This window comes from Pelmatolapia mariae, linkage group LG16_19, assembly GCF_036321145.2.
Source record: "Pelmatolapia mariae isolate MD_Pm_ZW linkage group LG16_19, Pm_UMD_F_2, whole genome shotgun sequence".
In the NCBI taxonomy this organism is placed as follows: Eukaryota; Metazoa; Chordata; class Actinopteri; order Cichliformes; family Cichlidae; genus Pelmatolapia; species Pelmatolapia mariae.
In genome coordinates this window covers 19,496,736-19,523,318 of record NC_086241.1, presented here as the reverse complement: position 1 = coordinate 19,523,318, position 26,583 = coordinate 19,496,736, and the positions used below count along the sequence as shown (strand labels likewise).

Here is a 26,583-nt window from a genome sequence, read left to right as displayed (position 1 = left end):
GCACACACACATTGAAAAAAAAAATTTATTAAAAAAAAAAGATTGCCTCAACAAAAGGGCACTTTGGTCACCCATCAGGAAAGGGGCAGGTGCTCAAGCCCCTGCTGCCCCCCCCTCTGCACGTGCCTGCTGGTGGGGCATGCTCAGGCTGTAATGGTGTGGTGGGGGGCACTGACTGAGGCACATGTGGTTCTGGCTGTGATGTAATAGGGGACAGTGGCTGAGGCATCACAAGAGAAGCAGGAGGTGGTGAAATGGGCAATGCAGGCTGCATTAAAGCAGGAGGTACAGGAGGCAACGGAGGCAAGCAGGCTAAGGGGGCTGTGGATGTGGAGGCAGATATAGGCACGGCTTCTGAAGCAGGTTGCGGGTTTGATGCAGCAGTCTCAAGCTGCACTTGAGGAGTGGGGACTTGTGGTGGAGCATGCAGTTTTTTTTTTTAAATAATCATCAGCCTCCATCTATCATCAGCAGATGAGCATCAGATTAGATAGATTCGTCCCTCTGAAAGCTCTTGGAGTTTGCCTCATCCAAGTATCATACAGTTAAAAACATGATTGTGGATAACCATAATGAAAAAACAGATTCACACACCTGTCCCTGATGTCCTCACAGACATTTTGGGGACTTTAGAGATCAGTGACCTTCATGAGAAAATGTATAATTTTTTTGTAAACTTAATATAATATAATATAATACATAACTTAATAATATAAGCTATAAACTGTATATGTATAGTTTATAGTTTGCACTGTGCGTGGTTGCAGTCTTGTGTGCCACCCCCCCCCCCCCCCCCAAAAAAAAAGGAAAACAACGGAAACTCCCTAAGTTTCTCTTCTCGCAGCAGCAGCAGGTGGCCAACTTTTGAATCCGTTATCGTCTTCATTTTCATGAACAATCGGTTCCTACCAGTAATTTTTTCATACTTTATAAAAACGGCGCTATCTGTTCATTTATGTGTACTCACATGAATGTAGCCACACATTAGACATGCACGGAGCCTATCCTGCCTCTTGCTTTATTTCCGTTCTAGCGTTTTAAAGACGCACGTCGTGTAGCCTACTAACAAACCTAATCTCTCCCGGAAGTCGATATGTGTGGATATCTTTTTTTTTTTTTCTTTTTTAATTGATCTACCGAGGATTAGCGGATGGATGACATTTCTCCTTTTTGTGGCAATACCGCCAGTTTATCGTCCCGATGTCACTCGGTGCTGCGCAGGCTGTTATTCCTGATGGTAGCGCTTCTGCGCACAGATGTAATAGGTACGTCGATTACATTTTTTTCTATTTTGTTGTATTTTTATGTTATTGCTGCTTCTTTTGTGGAAGGTAGACTCGTACGAAGAAAGGTGAGGCTTTGTGAAACAGCACCTGCACCGGAACTGGCTGCTTTTGTGATCGTCGCATCTTGATAATGATGTTCACTAACGCAGTGACACAGAAAAGTGTTGCAGAATTCAAAATCTCGTGCAGTGTGATTGTTTAGGCCTCATCGCGTGTTTCTATTGTTCTGAACCTGCATGCATTTTGTTTATGAGATATTTACAACAGAAGAGGGGATACAAAAGAGAGGGGCGAGACTCTGTCATGAGAATTGCTAAGAAATTGGTCACATTGAATTAATGTCTGCGCGCGCGTGTGTGTTAACTATATTAGTAGGCTACTCCTTCAGTTTCTGGCTGGGTAATTTCATGAATTTAAACCACAATGCACCGCTGGCTTTGTTGATACAACATTGCAGGTCTTAATGCTCAATTCCGATTTTTTGATCAAATCCGATTTTTTTGTCTGGTTGTTCACACTACAAATAAAAAGCGGCCCACATGCGCAAAAGAAGACGTCACACACAACGCGCTCTGTTTAGACCCAGACCAAACAGTATTGTTTGCCTGATGGCTCTTAATAAAAAGACTTGTTTCGGACTTCACGTTTCCCAATTTTGCTTTAAGTTATAAAGTTATTTTGTTATGTACATATTGTAAATGACCTTTAAATTTGGTAAATTTTCACGTATGTTTGGTAAAGGTACGATATGGTAAATGTGCCTTAAGGTGAAAAATATGTACGTTGCCTGTGCAAATTAGTACCAGGCTGACAATGGCACATGGTTTGTTAATGTTTCCTTTAATGGAATTAAATCTGCAGAATCTGCAGATTATACAGTATAAATAAACAACAGTTTCACCAGGAAGCGTTCACGATGTCTTCTCCGGCGCTAATAATTGGCGTCTGTCTTGTGTCAGTGACATAAAAGACGAATTTAATGCGACATGACCATTCAAACAGCAGTCTCTTTCTAAAACATCAGATATATATCGGTTTCAGTACCACATACGAAAGTAACCTATAGGTCGGATTTGAAAATATCGGATTTGTGCTGTTCAAACTGTCATACCATGATCGGATATGGGTCGCATAGGGTCAGAAAAGTCGGATTTGATGCGCTTTCGGCTGCAGTGTGAACGTAGCCGAAGTTAATGCAGCTCAATCACCAATCTCTCCATTTCTGTCACCCCCTCTCTCGTCTGTGACTAGAATCATTTGAATAAGGTGATATTTCTTTAATTAAACTTTGAATGTCGGGGTTTATGTGAATGGAGACCTGTATGGCGTTATTTTTGTGCCACTCCGAAAAGTTAGAGCAGTTATGCAAATATGTGATGTCTTGTTAATCGAGCAGATATTAGAAGCTTACACAGCACCATTCTCGCATGAAAATATCTTAAAAGTTTATTTTGTGACCCAGAAAGAGTAATATTTCAAACTCCGCAACTCTGTGCTCCTCCGCCACTGCCTCGTTTGAGTTTTGGACGAAATGGATTCTGGGATATTGCATTTCGTCATTTCGAGCTGATTGGAGACCAAAACAGCCAATCAGATTTTTTTGCATCCAAGTCTGTGATTGGCTGGTTTTGTGGCACAAATATAACGGTGTACAGAAAGAGTTGAGCGCGCACGGGCAGAAATGTTGAGAGCGCGAGCTACACATTGCGAGCAAGCGCAAATGCAAAAACCGAGCGAGAGGGGCTGCTATTGTGTGTGTGTATGGATAATAGCAAACACTGAAATACATTTTTTGCACGCAGCAATGAATTTTGTTCACTCAAATTTAGCTTTTCTTTGCTCAAAATAAATTTCTCCTCAAAATGCAACACTTGTTTTTTACGTGCGCTCAAATTTTTTTTACGTGCGCTCAGAATAGTGGCACAAAAATAACGCCATAGGAGCTGCTGGTCTTCACAACCCATGGCAAAGATCAGGGGCGGAGCGGGGGGCTGGCTTACTGGGCTTAAGCCCGGGTTGTTTTTTCAGAAGCCCGGGGTCTTTTGGAGTGTAATTTTTTCATAGTTGGATGCCTGGCTGACAACTGTATAAAACAAAAAACTACACACAATATTCGAAGCACGTAGTGCACACTGTGGGAATTTACAACTGTGCGTAAATCCCCCCCTAATATTGGTATGATCCGAGCTCAGGCACTAAGCGACTGAGCGAGGGGGCGGGGCAGCTGCTGCCTGCGAGTGCGCTGAGAGAAACGGAGCCAGGCAGACAGAGGAGAGCTTAAGTTCGACCAGGTACCAAAGCAAATCATTCGTACTGTACAAATAATGTAAATATGACGGTGTATCACGAAAGATTGATGTCAAACTGATCACTTGACCCATATTATGTTACTTGCTCTTCAAGTGAATCAACAAATGGCGAAATGAAAAGCCGAACAACAACAATGCTGTTTTTTTAGAGAGTCTTAGCTTACATGCATGTTTATTTCATATTTTCAGTTGTTAACCTCCACGGCTAAATAAATCGGTTTCAGTAATGTACTGATATACAAGAATGGACATAAGGAGCTTCTCTCAAAGAAAAATCTCTGGTAGATGTTATTTTATATATTATGCTTTGTATGTTGTTCAGTATATTTCTATGCAAAACAAGAGGAACTTCAATACACAGCAGTATATTCACAGTTTAAACCAGATATTTACATACACTTTATGGAAAACACAAGAACATTTTTTTTACTGTACAACATCAATTTAGAGTAAACTTGTTTTGTTTTGGATAAATAAATATGGAAATATCTTTTGAATTAGTTAAATGTCAGAATAAAGAGAGACAGAGCTGTCTATTTTTTATCACTTTCATCAAATTTAGGAGTACATATACACTAAGTTTATTGTTAATTAATAAGAAAACTCCAGACGATTCCATTCTGAGCTGAAGAAGCTTCTGATAGGTTAGTAGAGTCCATGTGAGTAAATTGGTGGCACACCTGTGGATGCATATAAGGCAAAACACAGAGCCTGTTTCTTTGAAATGGGAAAATCAAGAGATGTCAACCAAAACACCAGGAAAAGAATTTTGGAGATCCATAAGTGTGGCTCAGTTTGAATACAATTTGGTGCCATTTACAATTAAGAAATACAGATAGTTTCTCTCTTTTCTCTTAAAGTTAACAAATATGTTTTTTATATTTATCAATCTAAAAAATAAACATTTAGTCTGATTTGATGTTACAATTAAAAAAGTGTTTGTGTTTTGATCTGAAGAGTTTGTAAATATCTGGTTTCAACTGTATATTTGATGATTGTCAGCACAAAGAGGGAGAGAGAGGAGCAGAGAGGGGGAGAGAGGAACAGAGAGGGAGATGGAGAATGACAGAACAGAGATGGAACAAGAGCAGGTGAGACACACATGTTAGTCAAATATTTGTTTACCAAAAGTATCACCGTATCATAGGTACTCATGTATCTCGTAGCTAGTGTTTCTTTTTAGGTTTGTTATTTTTCAAATTCTACATTTATTAACTTATGCAGGCTTGTTTGCACAACAAGGCTAAATAATTATATAAACTTTTCTGAATCTAAATAGTGTACTTTGGTAGAATTAAAAAATAAGTGTAGTGCAGGTCTATGATGATTTTAGTGCTACTATCATCTAGTTCTGATTCTGGTTCTGTCTTGGTTAAGTCCTCAGTAGTCCTGATTTTGAACTGTTGTAGTCCTGTTTTAATTCTGGATCAGTTCTGGGTCTGGTTGAATTGGGGTTTAGTCCTCGTGTCTTGATACAGCCCCGACTTTGTTCTGCCTTGCTGCTTAATTAAAAAACTAGTTTAAAGTGTCCTGCACATGTGATACATATTTTTCCCTATATGAAGTCATTCTTTTTTGAACAAAACTCAAAACAGAGCCAATTAATCTTTCAGTCATTTCTAACCCCCCCCAAAAAAAAAACAAAACAAAAACAAAACCCCACATGCATACTACCCTTTAGGGCTAAGCCCCGGGTGTTTCAAATGTCTGGCTCCGCCTCTGGCAAAGATAATAGAGAGAGACAGCCCGTTATTTTCTTTTACACGTGCCTATGTACCTGCTTATAAATGTACAGTCACGTGACATTTGTGTTTCGAAAAATCGGAGCTGGGCTTGATGTCAGTGTCGAGCTTCCCATCCCTGCAGAGAATGTTTACCTCGTCCTTTTTGTGTTTTAGTTAACAACCGGTGGTGTAAACCTGCCAACATAACAATCAAAGAAAGGATTTGTTACCCGGACATTGAACTGTGTGCTGTTGGACTCAGGCCGTATTTTCTCACGTGATCTTGGTGGCTGTTTATGTTCCTCCCTCTGCTAACCCCACAGCTGCATGTGACACTATCCACTCTGCCATAGCCCGGTTACAGACTCAGCACCCGAGTGCCTTTATTGTGATCTCGGGTGACTTCAACCATGTATCACTGGACAATACATTACCAACATTCAAACAATATGTGGACTGTCCCACCAGGGGAGAGAAAATTCTAGATCTGCTGTATGCTAATGTAAAGGATGCATACAGCTCCTCCTCCCTCCCCCCACTTGGTAGGTCAGACCATAACCTGATTCACCTCACCCCCCGCTATGTGCCAATTGTGAGGAGGGAACCTGTGACCATGAGGAGCATTAGGAGGTGGTCAGAGGAGGCCTTAGTGGAACTACAGGGCTGTTTCGAGGTGACCGACTGGGAGACACTCTGTGAGCCTCACGCTGAGGACATCAATGGGCTAACTGAGTGTATCACAGACTACATAACTTTCTGCACCGACTCCATTGTTCCAACTCAGACTGTTCATTGTTACCCAAATAACAAGCCGTGGGTGACTAAGGACATCAAAGCTCTCCTCAACAACAAGAAGAGGGCTTTCAGAGAGGGCAACAAAGAGGAGGTGAGAAGGGTCCAGGTGTTACTAAAGGACAAGATTAGAGAGGCTAAGGACAATTATAGGAGGAAGCTGGAGTGGAAACTCCAGCAGAACAGCATGAGAGAGGTGTGGAGGGGCATGAAGACCATCATTGGATTCAGGCCAACCAACAGCAGGGGAGCTGAGGGAGGTGAGGATAGAGCTAACGAGTTAAATCTGTTTTTCAATAGATTCGACACCACAGTGTCTGCTCACACCCCCACAACCTCACCTGTAGTCAGCCTGGAATCCAGAGCCACACCACTGTGCCTGCCTCTCTCTTCACATAACACTATTGCCTCCTGTGAGATTCCTGAGACCCCTCCCCCACCCATCACCTTCACTCAATACCAGGTGGAGATGCAAATGAGGAGACTGCACTCGGGCAAGTCTGCTGGACCAGACGGAGTGAGTCCCCGCGTCCTCAAGACCTGTGCCCCCCAGCTGAGTGGAGTCTTTCATAAACTGTTTATGCTGAGTCTGAGTCTGCAGAGGGTCCCAGTGCTGTGGAAGACATCATGCCTCGTCCCTATTCCAAAGACGCCACGTCCCAGTGGCCCCCAGGATTACAGGCCCGTGGCACTGACCTCCCACATCATGAAGACTCTTGAAAGGCTCATCCTGGACCAGCTGCGACCCATTGTCAAACCACATCTGGATCCCCTTCAATTCGCTTATCAGCCTCGTCTCGGAACAGAGGACGCCATCATCTACCTGCTTGATCGTGTCTACGCCCATCTGGACCAGCCGGCGAGCACTGTGAGGGTCATGTTTTTTGACTTTTCCAGTGCTTTCAACACCATCAGGCCGACCCTGCTGGGTGATAAGTTAGCAGCGATGCAGGTAGATGCTTCTCTGGTGACCTGGATTGTTGATTACCTGACAGGAAGACCACAATATGTACGTCTTCCACAGTGTGTGTCTGACAAGGTAATCAGCAACACAGGGGCACCACAGGGGACTGTCCTCTCCCCCTTCCTCTTCACCCTCTACACCACAGACTTCAGCCACTGCACAGAGACCTGCCATCTTCAGAAGTTTTCTGATGACTCTGCAGTGGTTGGATGCATCAGCAGGGATGATGAGACGGAGTACCGGGCTGTGGTCGACTCCTTTGTCACGTGGTGTGAGCAGAATCATCTGCAGCTCAACGTGGCAAAGACCAAAGAACTGATCGTGGACTTCAGGAAGACAAGGAAACACTTGACCCCTGTTTCAATCCAGGGGGTCAGTGTTGACATTGTGGAGGATTATAAATACCTTGGAGTCCACATTGACAATAAACTGGACTGGGCTAAAAACACTAAAGCACTCTACAGGAAGGGCCAGAGTCGTCTCTATTTTTTGAGGCGACTGAGGTCCTTCAACATCTGCCACAAAATGCTGAGGATTTTCTACGAGTCTGTTGTGGCCAGTGCGATCCTCTATGCTGTTGCATGCTGGGGGAGCAGGCTGAGGGTCGCAGATGCCAACAGACTCGATAAACTGATCCGTAAGGCCAGTAATGTTGTTGGGATGGAGCTGGACTCCCTCAAGGTGGTGTCGGAGAGGCGGATGCTGTCCAAAATAAAGACAATGTTGGATAACACCTCCCACCCACTCCATGACATGCTGGTCAGTCACAGGAGCACGTTCAGTGAGAGACTGAGAGTACCGAAAAGCACCACTGAACGTCACAGGAAATCATTCCTGCCTGTGGCCATCTCCCTGTATAATGCATCTGCTTAACATACTGGTTACTGCTACAACTACACGGTTCTTTTCCAGCTATTTATTATTGTGTGACTTATGTTTCTTTCCTGCTATTTATTATTGTGTGACTTATGTATATATATATAGATATATATATATTGTGCTATTCTTAGTTAGCGTGTTGTCTGTTTTGTTAATGTTGGTGTATAATGGAGCACTGTAACAAAGAAATAATTTCCCCCAGGGATCAATAAAGTATTCTGATTCTGATTCTGATATCTTCTTCGAGACTTATCCCCTACGACTGAGCCCTCTACGTATATAAATAAATTACCTTGCAGTTACAGTGTAAAGCTGAATACACAGCGGCATATCAGTGGCATGGGGAGGGGGGGGGGTGACTTACTGGGCTTAAGCCCAGGTTGTTGTCAGTGTTGCCAACTTAGCGACTTTGTCGCTATATTTAGCGAGTTTTCAGACCCCCTTAGCGACTTTTTTTTTCTAAAAAGCGACTAGCGACAAATCTGGCGACTTTTTCTAGTGTTATTGGAGACTTATTTATGATGACTTTTTGACGTGAAAGCGCGTATCGCTCAATTTCGGGTCACTTTTGCCGGTCCAAGCCCGGATAAAGGAGCAGGGTTGGAATTGTGACATTAAAAACAATAATTGCAAAAAGAAATTTAATTTGTAGTTCTAAATAAATTCTAAATGCATTTAGGACGTTTTATACTGACTTTATGTGTCTTCCACGATGTTATTTCTCTCTCCAACAACGTAGGTTACAATTACATTACTTCTAGCGACTTTTAGGACAACCAATAGCGATTTTCCTTACTGAGGAGTTGGCAACACTGGTTGTTGTTTCAGAAGCTCGGGGTCTTTTGGAGTGTAATTTGTTTCATAGTTAGGTGCCTGACTGACAACCGTATAAAACAAAAAACTACACACAATATTCGAAGCACATAGTGCGCAGTCGTAAATTCCCCCTAATTTTTGTATGATCCGAGCTCAGGCACTAGCCGACTGAGCACAGCAGCTGCTGCCTGCGAATTTGCTGTTGGAGAAACGCAGACAGACAGGCAGACAGAGGAGAGCTTAAGTTCGACCAGGTACCAAAGCAAATCATTCGTACTGTTCAAATAATGTAAATATGGCGGTGTATCACAAAAGATTGATATCAAACTGATCACTTGACCCATATTATGTTACTTGCTCATCGAGTGAATCAACAAATGGTGAAATGAAAAGCCGAACAACAACAATGCTGTTTTTTAGAGAGTCTTAGCTTACATGTGTGTTTATTTCATATTTTCAGTTGTTACCCTCCACAGCTAAATAAATCACTCCAAATCGGTTTCAGTTATGTACAAAAAATGGGCAAAGAAAAAAACTCTGGTAAATGTTATTTTATATATTATGCTTTGTATGTTGTTCAGTATATTTCTATGCAAAACAAGAGGAATTTCAATACACAGCAGTATATTCACAGTTGAAACCAGATATTTACATACACTTTAGGGAAAAAACATAAAAACATTCTTTTTATTGTTAAACATCAATTTAGAGTAAACTTGTTTTGTTTTAGATAAATAAATATCTTTTGAATTAGTTAAATGTTAGAATAAAGAGAGAGCGAGCTGTCTATTTTTTTATCACGTTTTTATTGTGTCTTGAATTAATAAGAAAACTCCAGACGATTCCTTTCTGAGCTTAAGAAGCTTCTGATAGGTTAGTAGAGTCCATGTGAGCAAATTGGTGGCATACCTGTGGATGCATATAAGGCACCCCCAAAACACAGAACCTGTTTCTTTGACATGGGAAAATCAAGAGATATCAACCAAAACACCAGGGAAAAAATTGTGGACCTCCATAAGTGTGGCTCAATTTTGAATACAATTTGGGTTCCATTTGCAATTAAGAAATACATACAACTTCTCTCTTTACATCTTAAATTCAACAAGCATGTTTATATATTTATCAATCTAAAAAAAACATTTAGTCTGATTTGATGTTTTACAATTAAAAAAGTGTTTGTATTTTTATCTGAAGAGTATGTAAATATATGGTTTCAACTGTATATTTGATGATATTGGTGATTGGCTTGATTGTTAGCACAAAGAGGGAGAGAGAGGAACAGAGAGGGAGATGGAGAGGAGAATGAGGACAGAGTAGAGATGGAGCAAGAGCAGGTGAGACACACATGTTAGTCAAGTGGTTGTTTACCAAAACTAATTAGAACATGTATCTAGTACCTAGTGTTTCTTTTTAGGTTTGTTATTTTTCAAATTCTATATTTATTAAGTTATGTAGGTTTGTTTGCACAACAAGGCTAAATAATTATATAAACTTTTCTGAATCTGAATAGTGTACTTTCGTAGAATTAAAAAAATAATATGGTACAAACTAGTAACTCATCATATTATCTATTGAAAAGGAATACTTGAATTAATTGAAAATGTCATTGACAGTTTCGCAAAACTCAAGCCTCGAAGATACAGTCTCATGTTACCACAATAAAGGGGTGTTGTCATTGTAGTGCAGGTCTATGATGATTTTCAGTGCTACTATCGTCTAGTTTTGATTCTGGTTCTGTTTTGGTTAAGTCCTAAAGTAGTCCTGATTTTGAACTGTTGTAGCCCTGTTTTAATTCCTGATCAGTTCTGGGTCTGGTTGAATTGGGGTTTAGTCCTCGTGTCTTGATACAGCCCTATTTTTTTTCTGCCTTGCTGTTGTATTAAAAAACTAGTTTAAGGTGTCCTGCATATGTGATATATATTTTTTTCTTATATGAAGTTATTCTTTTTCGAACAAAACTCAAAACACAGCCTAATAAATCTTCAACTTCACGCCATGTTTTTCAGTCATTTCTACACCCCCCCCAATCCCACATGCATGCTACCGTTTAGGGCTAAGCCCCGGGTGTATGCATGCATGACGTTCTTCCTGCTTTACGTTGAAGGTCCGCGTCATGTGTCAGTTTTGCGTCTTCCCTGTCTCATCATGTGTAATTGTCATCAGTCGTGTCTCCCAGCCGTTCCCTCTTTGCCCAGTTCACCTTTTGTATTTATTGCCTGTGCTTGCCCCTGTTCGTTGTTGCGTTGCCCCTCATGCTGTGTGCATCTCCCTGTGTTCCCCTAGGTTTCAGAAGCTCAGTTTAGCCTGGTTCTGTTTTGTATCACTTCCTATCCTGCAATGAAGCAGTGTTTAAGTTCATGGTCTGCCTGTTAGTCCTGCATTTTGGGTCCAATTCCTGCCTGCCACACAGCCGTAACATAACAAGTTACTCGCGTATTCTTGATTCGTTCACATGTAGCCAAGGATTGAGTTGTGTTACTTTACTTTTGGCTATTTGATAAACAGATTTCATTTTAAGCTTGAGTCCTTTAAACTCCCAAGAAATTGAGAAATTGTTAAAATATTTATCACCGTCACAGTGATTTTTCATTTATATTTGGAGGCTAAGACCTCTTTGTTATGCCACATTTTTATTATGCAGGAAAAACACTGCAATTGTTTGTCAGCAAGATGCTGCAAAACTGCCTAATTTCAAGATTTGGTGTAGAGACAAAGCACACACACAGAAAGTAAGATATAGACGAAATTGTAATCTGATAGTGTTTCATGCTTTTTACAGCTCTCCAGGTGATTGGTGGAAACGTAACAGTGGTTCAAGGAGGTACTGCTATCCTACCGTGTCATGTCATTGATACCAATGATGACCTGACACAGATTACCTGGCAGAGGAGGACGAGAGAAAAACCTCGCAATGACAATTTCCTAACTATCTTACCCAGAGAGGGACCACAGTTTGTCAATGGAGGTGATGATCGATTTAAATATATCGGGAATTTTTATGACAATAATGGAACTCTCCAGTTTTCCAATGTTGCCTTGAAGGATGAAGGCAGCTACACGTGCATCTTCACCTTTTTTCCCAGTGGAAATCAGAAGACAGAGATACCTCTAAACTTGCTTGGTATATTAAACTTTTTTTATCTTTAAAAAATTCTGCGTGTTCGTATGCGTGATAGAGACAGAGTTACTTTGATCATCCTGTATGCATGTTTATTTATTTGTGTGCTCTAACTCTCCTAGTGCCTCCTTTCACAAACATCAAGGACAGTCTTCCCACTTTGGGCACAGAAGAGGTTTTATTTGCTACCTGCACGGCTGCTGGATCGAAGCCTCCTGCAGAGGTGAGGTGGCTCACTGGTGCTTTGGGAGACAAAGTGAGGACGACAACAAACTCCACTCAGTATGACAACGGCACGACTACCACAGTCAGCTCTCTATTTGGTGTACCTACGAGAGAGATTAACGGTCACCAGGTCCAGTGTGTCATCAGTGGTGACTCCCTGTCTAAAGAAGAAACCCTGCCCTTCACCATACAGGTCTACTGTGAGTATCAGCTGCTCATGGAGTTCCTATTTAGTGTTTATTTAAGAAGTTTAATTATTTGATCAAATATTAAAAAATGTATACAGAAATTAAATGACACAGCCTGTCCTACAGAGTAGAATGTCAATAACCATGTGCATCTGTTTATCTGTTTCTGGCCTTCCAGTTCCATCATGACGCCATGCCACAACGTAAAAGAGGTTTCAAACTTTTTTGTCTTCTTAAAAATTATGTCGTTGTGCTTTATTCACCCACCCCAGTCACAAGATCCATGGAGCACACATGATCAGAGGACGAAGCAAAAACAATTCAGGCTAATTTGAAAGTGAAAGCATGCTCCTCCAGTACTGTTTCTTTTTTTAGTGGCATGGTCAAGCTGTTTTGTGGTGGAAGTCCCCAAAATGACCACAGAATTTACTGAGCCTTTTTTTTTAGTCAGCAGTGATTATAAGTGAGCCAGTGATTAACACCCTGAAATGTGCATGAAAGGATCACTCCTTAAAAAAAAAAAAAAAGCAACTAAGATTCATGGTTCTGCCTGCCATGATAGGATTCATAGGTATGTTCACTTTTATTTTGACAGTTTATGATTAACACACTTCTGTTTCTTTTTTTTTTTGCAGTTGCCCCCACAGAAGTGAAGATTAGAGCGATTTCAGAGGACTCGTTTGAGTGTTTGTCAGAAGCCAACCCAAACGCTAAATTTACCTGGAGCAGGTAAAGCAGTTTGAATAATGGTTTCAGTTAATTTAACTGATTTCATTGATTCTTTAGGTTTGTCTAAAGTACACTGTGCTGAAAAAGCCCTGACAGAGGGCAAGCTTTCGCTGGTGTGACATCACCACTGTTATGTCCTGTACACTCTTAGGCTACGTTCACACTGCAGGTCTTAATGCTCAATTCCGATTTTTTGATCAAATCCGATGTTTTTGTCTGGTTGTTCACACTACAGATAAAATGTGACAGCAAGCAGGCTCTGGTGTGAACCCTCAAAGCGGCCCGCATGCGCAAAAGAAGACGTCACACACAACGCGCTCTGTTTAGACCCAGACCAAACAGTATTGTTTGCCTGATGGCCCTTAATATAAAGACTTGTTTCAGACTTTACGTTTCCCAATTTTGCTTTAAGTTATAAAGTTATTTTGTTATTTACATATGGCCTAATAATTATCCTTTTTGCTGTTTTAGAGGAGCGGTGCTTCAAAGGATAGTTGCAGATTTCTGTCAGAATCTGCAGATTATACAGTACAAATAAAATGTTCACGTTTCTCCAACGTTGTCTTCCCAACAGTTTCACTGGATGGCCAGGAAGCGTTCACGATGTCTTCTCGGGCGCTTCTCTGGCGCTGATAATTGGCGTCTGTCTTGTGTCAGTGACGTAAAAGATGGATTTAATGCGACCTGACCATTCAAACAGCAGTCGCTTTCTAAAACATCAGATATGTATCGGATTCAGGACCACATACGAAAGTGACCCAGGTCGGATTTGAAAAATATCGGATTTGTGCCGTTCACACTGTCACACCATGATGGGATATGGGTCGCATAGGGTCAGAAAAGTCAGATTTGATGCGCTTTCGCCTGCAGTGTGAACATAGCCTTAGTTTCATAGCCAGCTGTGCCACATTTGTTTAAAAAAGCTTTAACTGTAAAGTTTTGCATTTGCTGTCACCTGGTAGTCACTCTATGGTGGCTACATAGTGGCATGTTCATATATGATTGCTCTTCAGTTGAAAGTAAAAGAAGCTGAGGATGTTATGAGGACATAATCATGCCCTTTATAAGTTTGTGGCTTGGATACTGTAAGCATCGACTTTGTTTCACTCCATCAGTTTCATCATCTTTTGTGGCATGTTTTGATTCTGTAATAGTTACCCTTAAGAAAAACTATGTTAATTACATGTTTACACATTCGCCTGATACATAAAAGATTTCAGACCAGGAGAAGACTGCTGGCTCAGATATGTAGTTATTATTGCGCAGGTCACCACAGTATCTGGAAAGCTTTAAAGCCGAATCCATGCACAGGAAAAAAAAAAAAACAATGAACCAGAGGTTTTGCTATAGATCAGTCAGTTAATGACAGGGTGGCTAAGGATATGATAAAACAACAATTGAAAAATAGTGAGGAGCCACTGAAGATTACCACAGAAGTTAAGTCAGCAACTAGAAGACAAATTGATTACCTGAATCAGTAGCTACTGTCGATGCATATTTCTACTTCAACAGACCATCTGAGCACCTGAGCATTGTATGGACCACGGACCAAATCCAGCTTGTTGGTTCTCCGTGACCAGCCAACGTGACATCAATGGGAAATTGGGATTCAAACATAAACAAATATACGTCGTGCCATTTTTGTGCCAAATCTGTCACGCTTCTGGGTTTTCGATCCAGCATTTTGAGTTTTTGTTGTTATTGTTTTTGTCCAGCATTATTTTTGTACTTAGCTCAAGTTCAGCAATAAAACTGCCTTTTAGTTTCCCCCCTATTTCTGAGTCATGCACATGGGTCCTACTCTGTTTGCCACACAGCTCCCTTTACAAAAATCGCAATACAAATTTCTTGCTTTAGTTTTTTTTTGTCTAAATAAATACACGTGGATGAGTGACTGCAGCTATGTTGTATGTATAAGTATTTTGAAAACAATGCTTGGTTAGAACTGACATTTATAAAAGATGACTGTGCACATTTACACACAGTCACACACACAAAAAAAATCACTGCTGAATTTTTATTCTTCTCTCAAAGAGGAGAAATTTCCGCGCACAGAGAGAGCAGCTCAGGAAAATTGTGGTTTTCTTTGGCAGGTTTAATAAACTGAAACACAAAAGCTCTCACAGTAACAATCACCTGTCCACTGTCCATCAGTTTCATCTCAGACATTGGCATTTTTTAAGGCCAAAACAGTAAATTTCTCTCAATAAACAAATGGAAAAAAAAAATCAGAAATGATGGATGAAGTCAATGAATTCGTAGCAAAATAACAATATCATATCGATATCATATATCTTTCATCTTTCACCATCTTTCATGGTGAAATATGTGTCTAAGGGTACATCTTTCAATGATCAATCATCAATGGTCTTTGATTAGTGGTTGTTGATCAATGGTTATGACAATTTGCATATTAATGATCAAGGAACTGACCTCACAGCCCTTTGTTCATTCAGTGGACTAGTTTCAGTAATTATGCAAATATACTGTTTATAAGGTTGGGGAAACCTGCAGTCAGCTGAGACTCATCAAAGTCACTTTGATGAGTAATGAAACATTCCTCCACTGAAAACGCTGTGTCCAGATGAACAGAATCAACTTTTTGGGATAAAATAATGATGTAAATATGTATTAAAGATAAATTCTAACAAGACTGCCCCTTTACACTTTTTAAGGTACAAATCCATAAGCCAACTGAAAGCCCCATGTCCCTCCTCAGTATCCTTCACAGGTGTGATATTAGACAGGAACGGTCTTTCTCTCTTGTACCCATTTCAGGGATCCCAAGAGGGTGAGAATGCTCTGTCACTCTTCTAATAATAGTTACTGGAACTATACAGGCCATTCGCTTAAATCATCAGGAAAGTGTAATATGAGGTCAATGGGAGATGCCTGATCACATAATTGTTACAGAAGGAAAGAAAACAGAACCTATGAGAGGAAATCTATTCCAGAATCTTCCTCCAGGTTTCCTAGACTCTCATCCTCACTTTCCTAGTCGTCCACATTGCCCCCAACAATGGCATCTGAAGCTATGTTATTACACCCTATGAGGCACCATTTTTAATATAGTGAATATTTGCTTAACTGTTTTATTTAAATTCTTTTTAAATTTTTAAACAAGTCAAAGTCTCTTTTCCTAGACACAAAACTTATTTTCTGTGAAATTTTTCCGCTAGCCTGGTATTGCATGAGTGTGGCAGTCTCTTTTAACATTATTCCAGTACCATCCTACATGTAAAATTAAAAGTGTGTCAGCTCACTGCTGACACACCTTTAAATTAAAAGTGTGATCAGCAGTGATACACTAAAGACAACAATGCAAAAAATGTTCAGAAATAAAAATGCAAAATAAATAAAAATTACAATGTTGACCCTTTGTCTGAATTAAATTTTAACTGTTGTTATCAAATGTGTTGGAGTAAAGAGTCAAAGAGTACATTTCCACTGCAGTGAAGTACTAAATACAGCAGCATAAAAAAAAGCAACAAAAACTCAAATTTACAATAATAGAATTTGTCTACATGTGTTGACTGATTCTGTAATAGTTGATAAAAAATGTAAAAAAAAACAACAACAACAACAACAAAAAAACAGCATTTAAGCTCCATCTCGATTATTTTAAAGTGCGTTATTGTTTTTGAGAGTGAACTTACAAATAACATGAATATTTTTTCACATGGGAATGAAGTTTTATTTACTCTGTATATTTCATGGTGCATAAACTTTTTCAGATCAAACTGCAGTGTCACTCAGTGGTCCTTCTTGGCTTTTCTGTCTAGTTTGCACAACCATTAAATGTGAGAAATTTGTGATAAATGCAATGTTTGTGCATTTGTGTATGTTAAGTCTCAACATTTTATAATCTTAACTGACAGACTGAACAAAGAGTTAGCTAAGACTGTCTTTGTATTAAAAAAAAAAAATATATATATATATATTAATATGTAAAGTGAGCTTTACACATACAGTGGGGCCAAAAAGTATTTAGTCAGCCACCAATTGTGCAAGTTCTCCCACTTAAAAAGATGAGAGAGGCCTGTAATTTTCATCATAGGTATACCTCAGCTCTGAGAGACAAAATGAGAAAAGAAAATCCAGAAAAATCACATTGCAAATAAATAATTTAAAAATCAGACAAACTATGGTGCAAAATAAGTATTTGGTGAATAACAAAAGTTAATTTCAGTACTTTGTTTTATTCATTTTGTTGGCAGTGTCAGAGGTCAAAAGTTTTCTCTAAGTCTTCACAAGGTTTTCACACACTGTTGCTGGTATTTTGGCCCATTCCTTCATGCAGATCTCCTCTATAGCAGTGATGTTTTGGGGCTGTCGCTGAGCAACACAACACAGACTCTCAACTCCCTCCAAAGATTTTCTATGGGATTGTGATCTGAAGACTGGCTAGGCCACTCTGGGACCTTGAAATGCTTGTTACGAAGCCACTTCTTCGTTACCCAAGCAGTGTGTTTGGGCTCATGGTCATGCTGAAACACTCAGCCACGTTTTATCTTCAATGCCTTTGGTGATGGAAGGAGGTTTTCACTCAAAATCTCACGATACAGAGCCCCATTCGTTCTTTCCTTTACATGGATCAGTCATCCTGGTCCCTTTGCAGAAAAACAGCCCCAAAGCATGTTTCCAACTGCCATGCTTCATAGTAGGTATGGTGTTCTTTGCAACTCAGCATTCATTCTCCTCCAAACACGACAAGTAGAGTTTTTACCAAAAAGTTCTGTTTTGGTTTCATCTGACCATATGACATTCTCCCATTTTCTTCTGGATCATCCAAATGCTCTCTTAGGCAAAGTTCAGATGGGCCTGGGCACGTCTTGCACTGCAGGATTTGAGTCTCTGGCAGCGTAATGTGTTACTGATGTTACTTTGGTCCCAGCTCTCTATAGGCCATTCACTATGTCCCCCGTGTGGTTCTGGGATTTTTGCTCACCGTTCTTGTGATCATTTTGACCCCATGGGGTGAAATCTTGCGTGGAGCCCCACATCGAGGGAGATTATCAGTGGTCTTGTATGACTTCCATTTTCTAAAAATTGCTCCCTCAGTTGAGTTCTTCACACCAAGCTGCTTACCTATTGCAGATTCAGTTTTCCCAGCCTGTTGTTTCTGGTGTCCTTTGACAGCTCTTTGGTCATGGCCATAATGGAGTTTGGAGTGTGACTGTTTGAGGTTGTGGACAGGTGTTTTTTATACTGATAAAGAGTTTCAAATAGGTGCCATTAATATAGGTAACAAGTCGAGGACAGAGGAGCTTTTTGCAGAAGAAATTACAGGTCTGTGAGAGCCAGAAAACTTCCTCGTTTGTAGGTGACCAAATACTTATTTTCCACTATAATTTGCAAATAAATTATTTAAAAATCAGACAATGTTATTTTCTGGATTTTCTTTTCTCGTTTTGTCTCTCATAGCTGAGGTATACCTATGATGAAAATTACAGGCCTCTCTCAACTTTTTAAGTGGGAGAAGTTGCACAATTGGTGGTTGATTAAATGCTCTTTCACCCCACTGTAGATCATGTATTTAGGTTTCAAGAACATAGTAGCATTTATGTGAGCAAGGAAAATGACTAACACAACTAACAAACTAATAGCTGAAATTCATTGGAATTTTAGCATAACTAACATTTTTTGCCCTCTCTGTGCATTTCACATTGCGCCTCATTCATGTTTTTCCAGATCTGGCCAGTCTTTGCTACAGTCTGCTGTCAAAGTAGATGGTGCAGAGCTACAGCTGCTGAGTCGGACCACTGATCTAAATGGCCTCTATCAGTGTGAAGCATCTAATGCATATGGAAGAAAACACGGTCAGCTTTATGTGCATGTGGCATCAGGTGAAGTCAGCTTGGATTTAGCTGTGCACTTTGTCCAAATCGTTCTCAAATTGTTTCTGATTTCCAAACTTTTGTGCATATTGTATCATTCTGAAGTTATTCTTTTCTATTTTTTTGTGGACTGCAATCAAAGGAAATAAATAGAAACTTGAACATCTAGACTTGGAGTAAAATGATGGACTCTCCCTATGGACCGTTCCACCCACATCCAAATGAAGTGGTTAGAAATTCTTGGGAAGCAGACAGTGTTAAAGAAGTAGTTGTCTTACTCAAGAGCCAGCATCAAACATACAAGTGAATGAATGAATGAATGAATGAATGAATGACTGATAGATAACTGATGCTCCAGTCATCCAGTACATTATATTATTCAAGTTAGTCCTGCCACTTAAAACTTAGAGCATGTCCTGACTTGTGATAGGTTCTGTTCATGGTCATATCGAGTTTTTGAATGTGTACAGGTACAGGTATTACATGCTATTTGAATGCTGTCCCAGTCATCCGAATGTAAAATTTGAAACTAAATACCATCAAAGTCTCATATTCTTCATTCTTGTGTCTATGTAGGAGCATGCTCTGCGGCTTGGGCCTTATTTGGTGTTTTGGTTTTCCTGAATGTCATTGGGGCTGCAGCATGGTACTTTTATAATTCTGGATATCTTATAAGGTACTTCTAACATTTACCTGCATGTCTGTATATTGGAGAATTTATAATTTATTTCATTTTAAAGCATATGTGCTTTAAAGGGGGTTGATAAAAATGTCTTGATGCATTCTCAATCATCCAGGAAAGTAAATCTCCAAAAGTTGAATCTGTTCATCTGGACGTAGCGTTTTGTGGGAGAAACGTTTCGTCACTCATCCAAGTGACTTCTTCCGTCTCAGCTGACTGCAGGTTTCCCCAATCTTATAAACTGTACATTTGCATAATGACTGAAACCAGCCCACTGAAGGAACAATGGGCTGGGAGGTCATACCACAGGCTATACCCAAGGGAGTCTACACCAAGTCTGTATGGTTTACCAAAAATACATAAGCAGGGTGCACCTTTAAGACTGATTGTCTGCATGATCAACTCTGTCACCTATAACATCTCCATGTTTCTGGCTTCGATCCTCAACCCGCTGGTGGGCAGCTCTGAACACCACATCCAGAACACCCTTTTGTTGAGAAGGTGAGAGATGTCATTATGGAGGCAGATGAAACCATGGTCTCGTACGACGTTACATCTCTCCTCACTTGCATCCCAGTCACGGAAGCGTTGGAGGTGGTCCGTAAGAGATTACAGGATGACCCCAACCTCAGCAACAGGACCACTCTCAGCATCGACCAAGTGTGTTTGCTTTTGGAACTGTGTCTTCATTCCACCTACTTCACATACAAGGGTCAGTTCTACAGGCAGAAACATGGGTGTGCCATGGGCTCCCCAGTTTCACCCATCGTGGCCAATTTGTACATGGAAGAAGTGGAAAAGAGGGCTTTGCTATTCTACCCTGGAACACCACCAAGCCATTGGTTCAGATATGTGGATGACACCTGGGTGAAAATCAAATCTCAGGACGTACCACATTTCACGGATCACATTAACTCGGTGGACCGACACATCAAATTCACCAGGGAGGATATGAAAAGTGTCAGGTTAGCCTTCTTAGACTGTCAGATTTCCATCAGTAATTTGGGACATCTAAAAGCTGACGTGTACCGTAAACCTACACATACGGATCAGTATCTAAGGTTTGACTCTCATCATCCACTGGAGCACAAACTGGGTGTCATCAGGACGCTACAACACAGAGCGAACACCATCCCCACTGACACAGCGGCCAGGGAGGCAGAAGAACAGCACATCAAGAAGGCCCTGAGTAAATGTGGTTATCCCAGCTGGACTTTTGTCAAAGCTGGAAAGACACCTAAAGAAAGCTCCAGCCGTTCCAGGAGAGAAGGACAACCGCTGCCCAAGCAAAAACCTGTAGTGATCCCATATGTGTCAGGAGTATCGGAACAGTTGAGACGCATTTTTTCTAAACACCGGGTCTCTGTGGCTTTTAAACCCCAAAACACGCTGCGCCAAAAACTGGTCCACCCCAAGGATCGGGTCCCTCGACTCAAATAGAGTAACATAGTGTACGCTGTTAAGTGCCAGGAGGATTGCCAGGATTTATACATCGGGGAAACCAAACAACCTCTGGCGAAGCGGATGGCACAACACAGAAGAGCTACCTCGTCAGGCCAGGACTCTGCAGTCTACTTACACCTACAGGCCAGTGGACACTCTTTCAATGATGAGGATGTACACATCCTGGACAGGGAAGAACGCTGGTTTGAGCGCGGAGTCAAGGAGGCCATTTACGTGAAAAGGGAAAGACCATCTCTGAATCGAGGAGGGGGCCTAAGGGTACATCTTTCGCCATCTTACAATGCTGTGATTGCAGCCATTCCCCAACTCTCTGCGAATGGTACTCATGGCCATTGATCAGTGGTCTTTGATCAGTGGGTTTTGGTCAGTGGTTGTTGATCAATGGTCATGAGAATTTGCATAATTATGATTAAGGAACTGACCTCCCAGCCCATTGTTCCTTCAGTGGGCTGGTTTCAGTCATTATGCAAATGTACTGTTTATAAGAATTGGGGAAACCTGCAGTCAGCTGAGACTGAAGAAGTCACTTGGATGAGTGACGAAACGTTTCTCCCACAAAACGCTACGTCCAGATGAACAGAATCAACTTTTGGAGGTTGATAAAAATGTTTGTTTTTTTTAATTTCTTCATAAATTAAAGAGGTAAAACATATAGTGGGGATCCAAGTGTAGTGTTTGCAATTTGAAAGTGTTAACCTAAAACATGTGGTCAAAGGAGTTATCAGTGCAAGTTAAACAGGTCATACATATGCTGTAAAAAAGAAATTCTTCAGAGAGAAAGCACATGTATTACTTACTTAACCCTTCTCTGGAGTATGGACCTTTGATGAGGATCCTCAGAAATGCTCAGTCTTGAGCCATTTTCTCAATCTGATGGCAAATGTATTCTTTTTGAGGTCTCTTTACCATATATTCTTTGGCCTGCTTCATTGTCACAACTAATCTCAGCCTCAAGATGATACTGCTGATTTGAAGTCAAATTACTCTTCACAGCCATGAGACATAAACAGTTTTATCATAGGATGCAAACGTATGTGAAACATTATTGTGAGTTCATCAGTATTTCTTCAGTTCATTATTATAACAGTTCTGTTTTTTTCTGTCTCTCCCACAGAAGTGACCATTGAAGCAATTTCGACCACCTTGTTTGAGTGTGTGACAGCAAGAGAGTTTATTTCAACCTTTAGCAGCAGCATAACAACCCAATGAGGAGCAAGTGAGTTAATCGGCCGAGCTTCGACAGATAAGCAGGAGCTGCTTCAAAGTGAATGTAAATAAACATGGCCACAAACACACATGCGGAAGAGAATTGGAAGAGAGAAACTGGAAATTTATAGGAAAGCGAGTTAATGTAGCTTCTAATAATGCCATGAAGTTATTACTGAAGAAACCAAGATAGCTCAGTGCAACTGAGATGTTTAGAACTGCTAGAGTGAGTAAATAGGTCAAACGAGTAAACTGACTGATGCCATCATGCAGCTTTTACAAAGTGTGGGTAAGCTGCGAGCCACAGACGGACAATTTAAAGCACTCATTTCTTCACAGCATGCACAAGGTACAGAGATAAATGGAAAAACAACTTGAGTGGTTTTACTTCACTGTCATGGAAATTGTGTCATCATCACAGTAAAGACGGAAACAGAATGTAACTAATCTGACTGATCAGATTACTTCTGCAAAACTTATGCTGCCTCTAGTTTTTGTTGCCACTGTCCAAAATGTGATAAGAGTGCACAGCTCAGAGAAATTGGGAAACACTTGTTGTCAGATTATAACAAAAAATCTGTGAAACTTCAGGGATATGAAATGAAAGTGACAACAGGTGTGTTGGACAGGCAACGATAAGGAATAGGTATTAAACTGCACGGTGCTGGGTTGTGAGCACAAATCTCACTAAATGATGTAAGACCACATGCCACCTCCATGCAGTCTGATTCTGACAGTTGGGTCAGAAATATGCACATATATTCTCCACATTCTCGAGACTGTGCTCAGAGACACAGCAAGCTTTCTTGCAAGAGCATGTGTGGATTTGCCATCCTGGAGTAGCTGGATTATCTGTGTGACCTGAAATGTTTGCAACTACCATCTCATGCTACCAGCCAAACTAGAGAATGGTAAGGAGAGAAAAACATTTTGTGGAAATCCCCTCGTATAACCATTCATCTTCCTGGGGATTGCCTAGAACTAGAAACAGAAAGAATATCTAACTCTGCTCTTTTGGTTTCATTTTACAGAAGAAAACTAAATGTCGTGACTCAAACAACGGGAATCGATAGATCTGGGGACCAGTGATTAACATTAGATCAACTGCGAAAGTGGATGCAGTTCCTCGCTCCAAACCCAAACAACCACTGCCTTCATGCGGCCTCCCCTCACCAGCTGGAAGCTCCAAGACTGAAGCTGGAACAACAAATCTCAGATTACAAGACTGTGTTTACTCTCTGCCCTATCCTCCTACTTCTTCAAGATCACCTGTGTCAGCTAGGGGATTGTTGACTTTTGTTTAAAAGTAGGTGTAAGGACACTCTGTCTCTCGAGTTGGACACAGGATACACACGTACAAATACACTTGTACACAAAGACACACATATACAATCACCCTTTTTTCTGTTCTCTAACTGCTCTCCTATAGAAGCTCAGTCTGAGTAAAGTTCTTTTTTCTCCTCTTGTCCCCGGATGTTGTGAATTTCATTGTTTTCTTACCATGCGATTTCTCTCCGACCTGTCTTCCCAATGTGATATTTGTGCAATGTATGTATGGTTGAAATGGGTCCAATGGGTTTTTTGGTATCATTATAATGAATCTTAATTCACACCTATGGGCAATTTAGTGCTACTAGTTGAACTGCAATGCACTACTTTGCAGACCCGTGACTGAATATATTTCCTGTCATAGGAGTGCAGTGTTTGCTCTTCCAGAGTTTGTTTTTTACATTTCTTTCCAAATGAAAAAAGAATATTAAAAATTATTATTTCATATGAAATCAAATTCCTCCTCAGTGTCAGTGATCAAACAGTGGAACACTCTAGATGAGAAACTGCTTTTAGTGAGTTGTACATGGTTATTTTTATTGTGATTCATAATCATTTGTTAAAAGCTAGACATTTTAAATGAGAGTAAGAAAGAAAAGTATTGCTTTGTGCCCCCCTTTCGCTGTGAATGCCCTACCTCGTCCCCTGACAAAACTTTGCTAGACCCGCCCCTGCACAGTTACCAGCTGTCAGCTACTTAGAAAAGGATCCTGGTGTTCTTTGTCTCTCAAAATCAGTTCATAACTTCCCTTCAACTCATTCATGTCACCTAAAAGGTAAACCTGTTTCTCCATCACCTGTTCAGCTCTGATGATTCCGTAAGGACATCTCCTGGTTTCATATTCATGTTTCCCTCTCACCACATATCCAAACCGATATCATGACCAGCAGCTTTTACATCTGTGGCTCCAGCAAACATCAGCTGATACTAGAAAGTCATATCAGTTCTAACAAGAGCTTATCAAGCTTAAACGTGCTGCTGTTTCGCTGGTTTCCTCTTTCTGGCGCAAAGTGGGAGATAAACAAACAAGAGAGACAGGACTTGCGACAGAAAAGCCAATCAGCTGATCATTGATAAGTTTCATGATTGAAGTAGCAACAGGAGAGGGAGGGAGAGAGAATGACAGATGAAGTGGCAGGTGTGCAGCTTAGGCTACTTTCACACTGCAGGTGAAAGCGCATCAAATCCGATTTTTTTTTTGACCCTATGCGACCCATATCCGATCATGGTATGACAGTGTGAACAGCACAAATCCGATATTTTCAAATCCGATCTGGGTCACTTTGGCTACGTTCACACTGCAGGTCTTAATGCTCAATTCTGATTTTTTGATCAAATCCAATTTTTTTGTCTGCTTGTTCACACTACAAATAAAATGTAACAGCAAACACGCTCTAGTGTGAACGCTCAAAGCGGCCAGCATGCGCAAAAGAAGACGTCACACACAACGCGCTCTGTTTAGACCCAGAGCAAACAATATTGTTTGACTGATGGCCCTTAATATAAAGACTTGGGACTTTATGTTTCCCAATTTTTGCTGTAAGTTATTTTGTTATTTACATAATAATGTAGATAACCTAATAATGATCCTTATTGCTGTTTTAGAGGAGCGGTGCTTCAAAGGATAGTTGCAGATTTCTGTCAGAATCTGCAGATTATACAGTACAAATAAAATGTTCACGTTTCTCCAACGTTGTCTTCTCAACAGTTTCACTAACATCTACACTGGATGGCCAGGAAGCGTTCGCGATGTCTTCTCCGGCGCTGATAATTGGCGTCTGACTTGTGTCAGTGACGTAAAAGACGGATTTAATGCGACATGACCGTTCAGACAGCAGTCGCTTTCTGAAACATCGGATATGTATCGGATTCAGTACCACATACGAAAGTGACCCAGATCGGATTTGAAAATATCAGATTTGTGCTGTTCACACTGTCATACCATGATCGGATATGGGTCGCATAGGGTCAAAAAAAATCGGATTTGATGCGCTTTCGCCTGCAGTGTGAACGTAACCTAAGTCCTTATGTTCAATATGAACTGTGCACACATCATGGAAATAACCTACCCTAAAAAACAGGTAAGTCTGTACTGCACCTGACCGTATAGTTATTTATTTAGTGCCCACTGTTTTATATCCATAAATAAGTCCCATTCGATCATGTCAATTGAAGATGTTACCCTTACAGTTGGACAAGACATGACCGATTGGTTTTTATTTGAGATTAATTAAATGAAACCATCTTTCAAAACTCTTTTTAGCTTTTGTCTGCTGAGCTGAACCAGCTTACACAACCCTCCAGGGTTTCTGGAGCACCAGGAGAGCACAGGTACAAAGTACTGCCCAAAGGGGTAATCCACAAACCAAGTTCAATGCAGTCAGGCTTCCTTTGTATTAGATGGCTTAAAAAACCCTAAAACACATGTTGGAGATTATGGTTATCATAAAAGTGTTCATCTACTTTCTCTGTCTGCTGGGCTTTATGCTTCAGACTTCATGTGTCCTCACATAAATTTGGTCATTTGACTCTTCTTCGACATAAGTCGCCACAGTGATTTACCCAAAAAGAAATACAGTTTCATGAAGTAGTTTACATTTTACACACGATCAACCTTCTTTTGTGGCCTCTTTTTTACCTAATTGTGTACAGGAAATGTACATATATATCTATATATACACACACAAATGAGAAATGGATCATGAATTTTGGTCTTAAAATCACGATAGGTAAACTGCTGATCAAAATGCACTTAAAGTAAAAATGCAAAAACAACAAGTGTAAAACCTTGGGGGTGTTTCAAGCTTCACTAAATCTGTTCAGTCAAGCTAAAAAACATTACAGCAAGCATTACTGTCAGAGCCAGTAATGACTCTGACAGCCTGCAGTAATAACAGTTTTTGCCAGAGGGAATACAGTAAAATGTGAAACTGCTCACAGTAACTGCTTAAAACTAAACAGTTTAAATAAATACCTTAAATGTTTGTTTTGTTGATTGTTATCTGAAGAACCAACCATGACTTATTATAGCATC

General features: G+C 40.5%; 1 protein-coding gene across 3 annotated transcripts; it reads left to right on the top strand.

The window, feature by feature from the left end:
• Positions 1-864: 864 nt before the first annotated feature.
• LOC134645370 (nectin-2-like) lies at positions 865-24,691 on the top strand. 3 transcript variants are annotated; one of them, XM_063498785.1, is made up of 8 exons: positions 865-1,265; positions 11,550-11,891; positions 12,011-12,313; positions 12,937-13,030; positions 18,722-18,849; positions 19,444-19,543; positions 22,128-22,229; positions 23,251-24,691. In XM_063498785.1, exons 1-7 carry the CDS (start codon positions 1,151-1,153, stop codon positions 22,138-22,140), a joined length of 1,095 nt encoding a protein of 364 aa, XP_063354855.1. In that variant the 5' UTR covers positions 865-1,150; the 3' UTR covers positions 22,141-22,229; positions 23,251-24,691. The 3 variants fall into 3 exon arrangements, with proteins under 3 accessions (XP_063354855.1, XP_063354856.1, XP_063354854.1); XM_063498784.1 differs by having other exon boundaries at positions 867-1,265; positions 18,722-18,876; positions 23,251-24,122; XM_063498786.1 differs by lacking the exons at positions 18,722-18,849; positions 19,444-19,543; positions 22,128-22,229; positions 23,251-24,691 and adding an exon at positions 14,543-16,698.
• The last annotated feature ends 1,892 nt before the right edge of the window (positions 24,692-26,583 follow it).

Coding starts and splice junctions, on each gene's coding strand:
- LOC134645370 (XM_063498784.1), top strand. CDS start 1,151: ATGGATGACATTTCTCCTTTTTGTGGCAATACCGCCAGTTTATCGTCC. Junction 1,266..11,549: donor TCTGCGCACAGATGTAATAG/GTACGTCGATTA, acceptor TGCTTTTTACAG/CTCTCCAGGTGATTGGTGGA. Junction 12,314..12,936: donor CTTCACCATACAGGTCTACT/GTGAGTATCAGC, acceptor TTTTTTTTGCAG/TTGCCCCCACAGAAGTGAAG.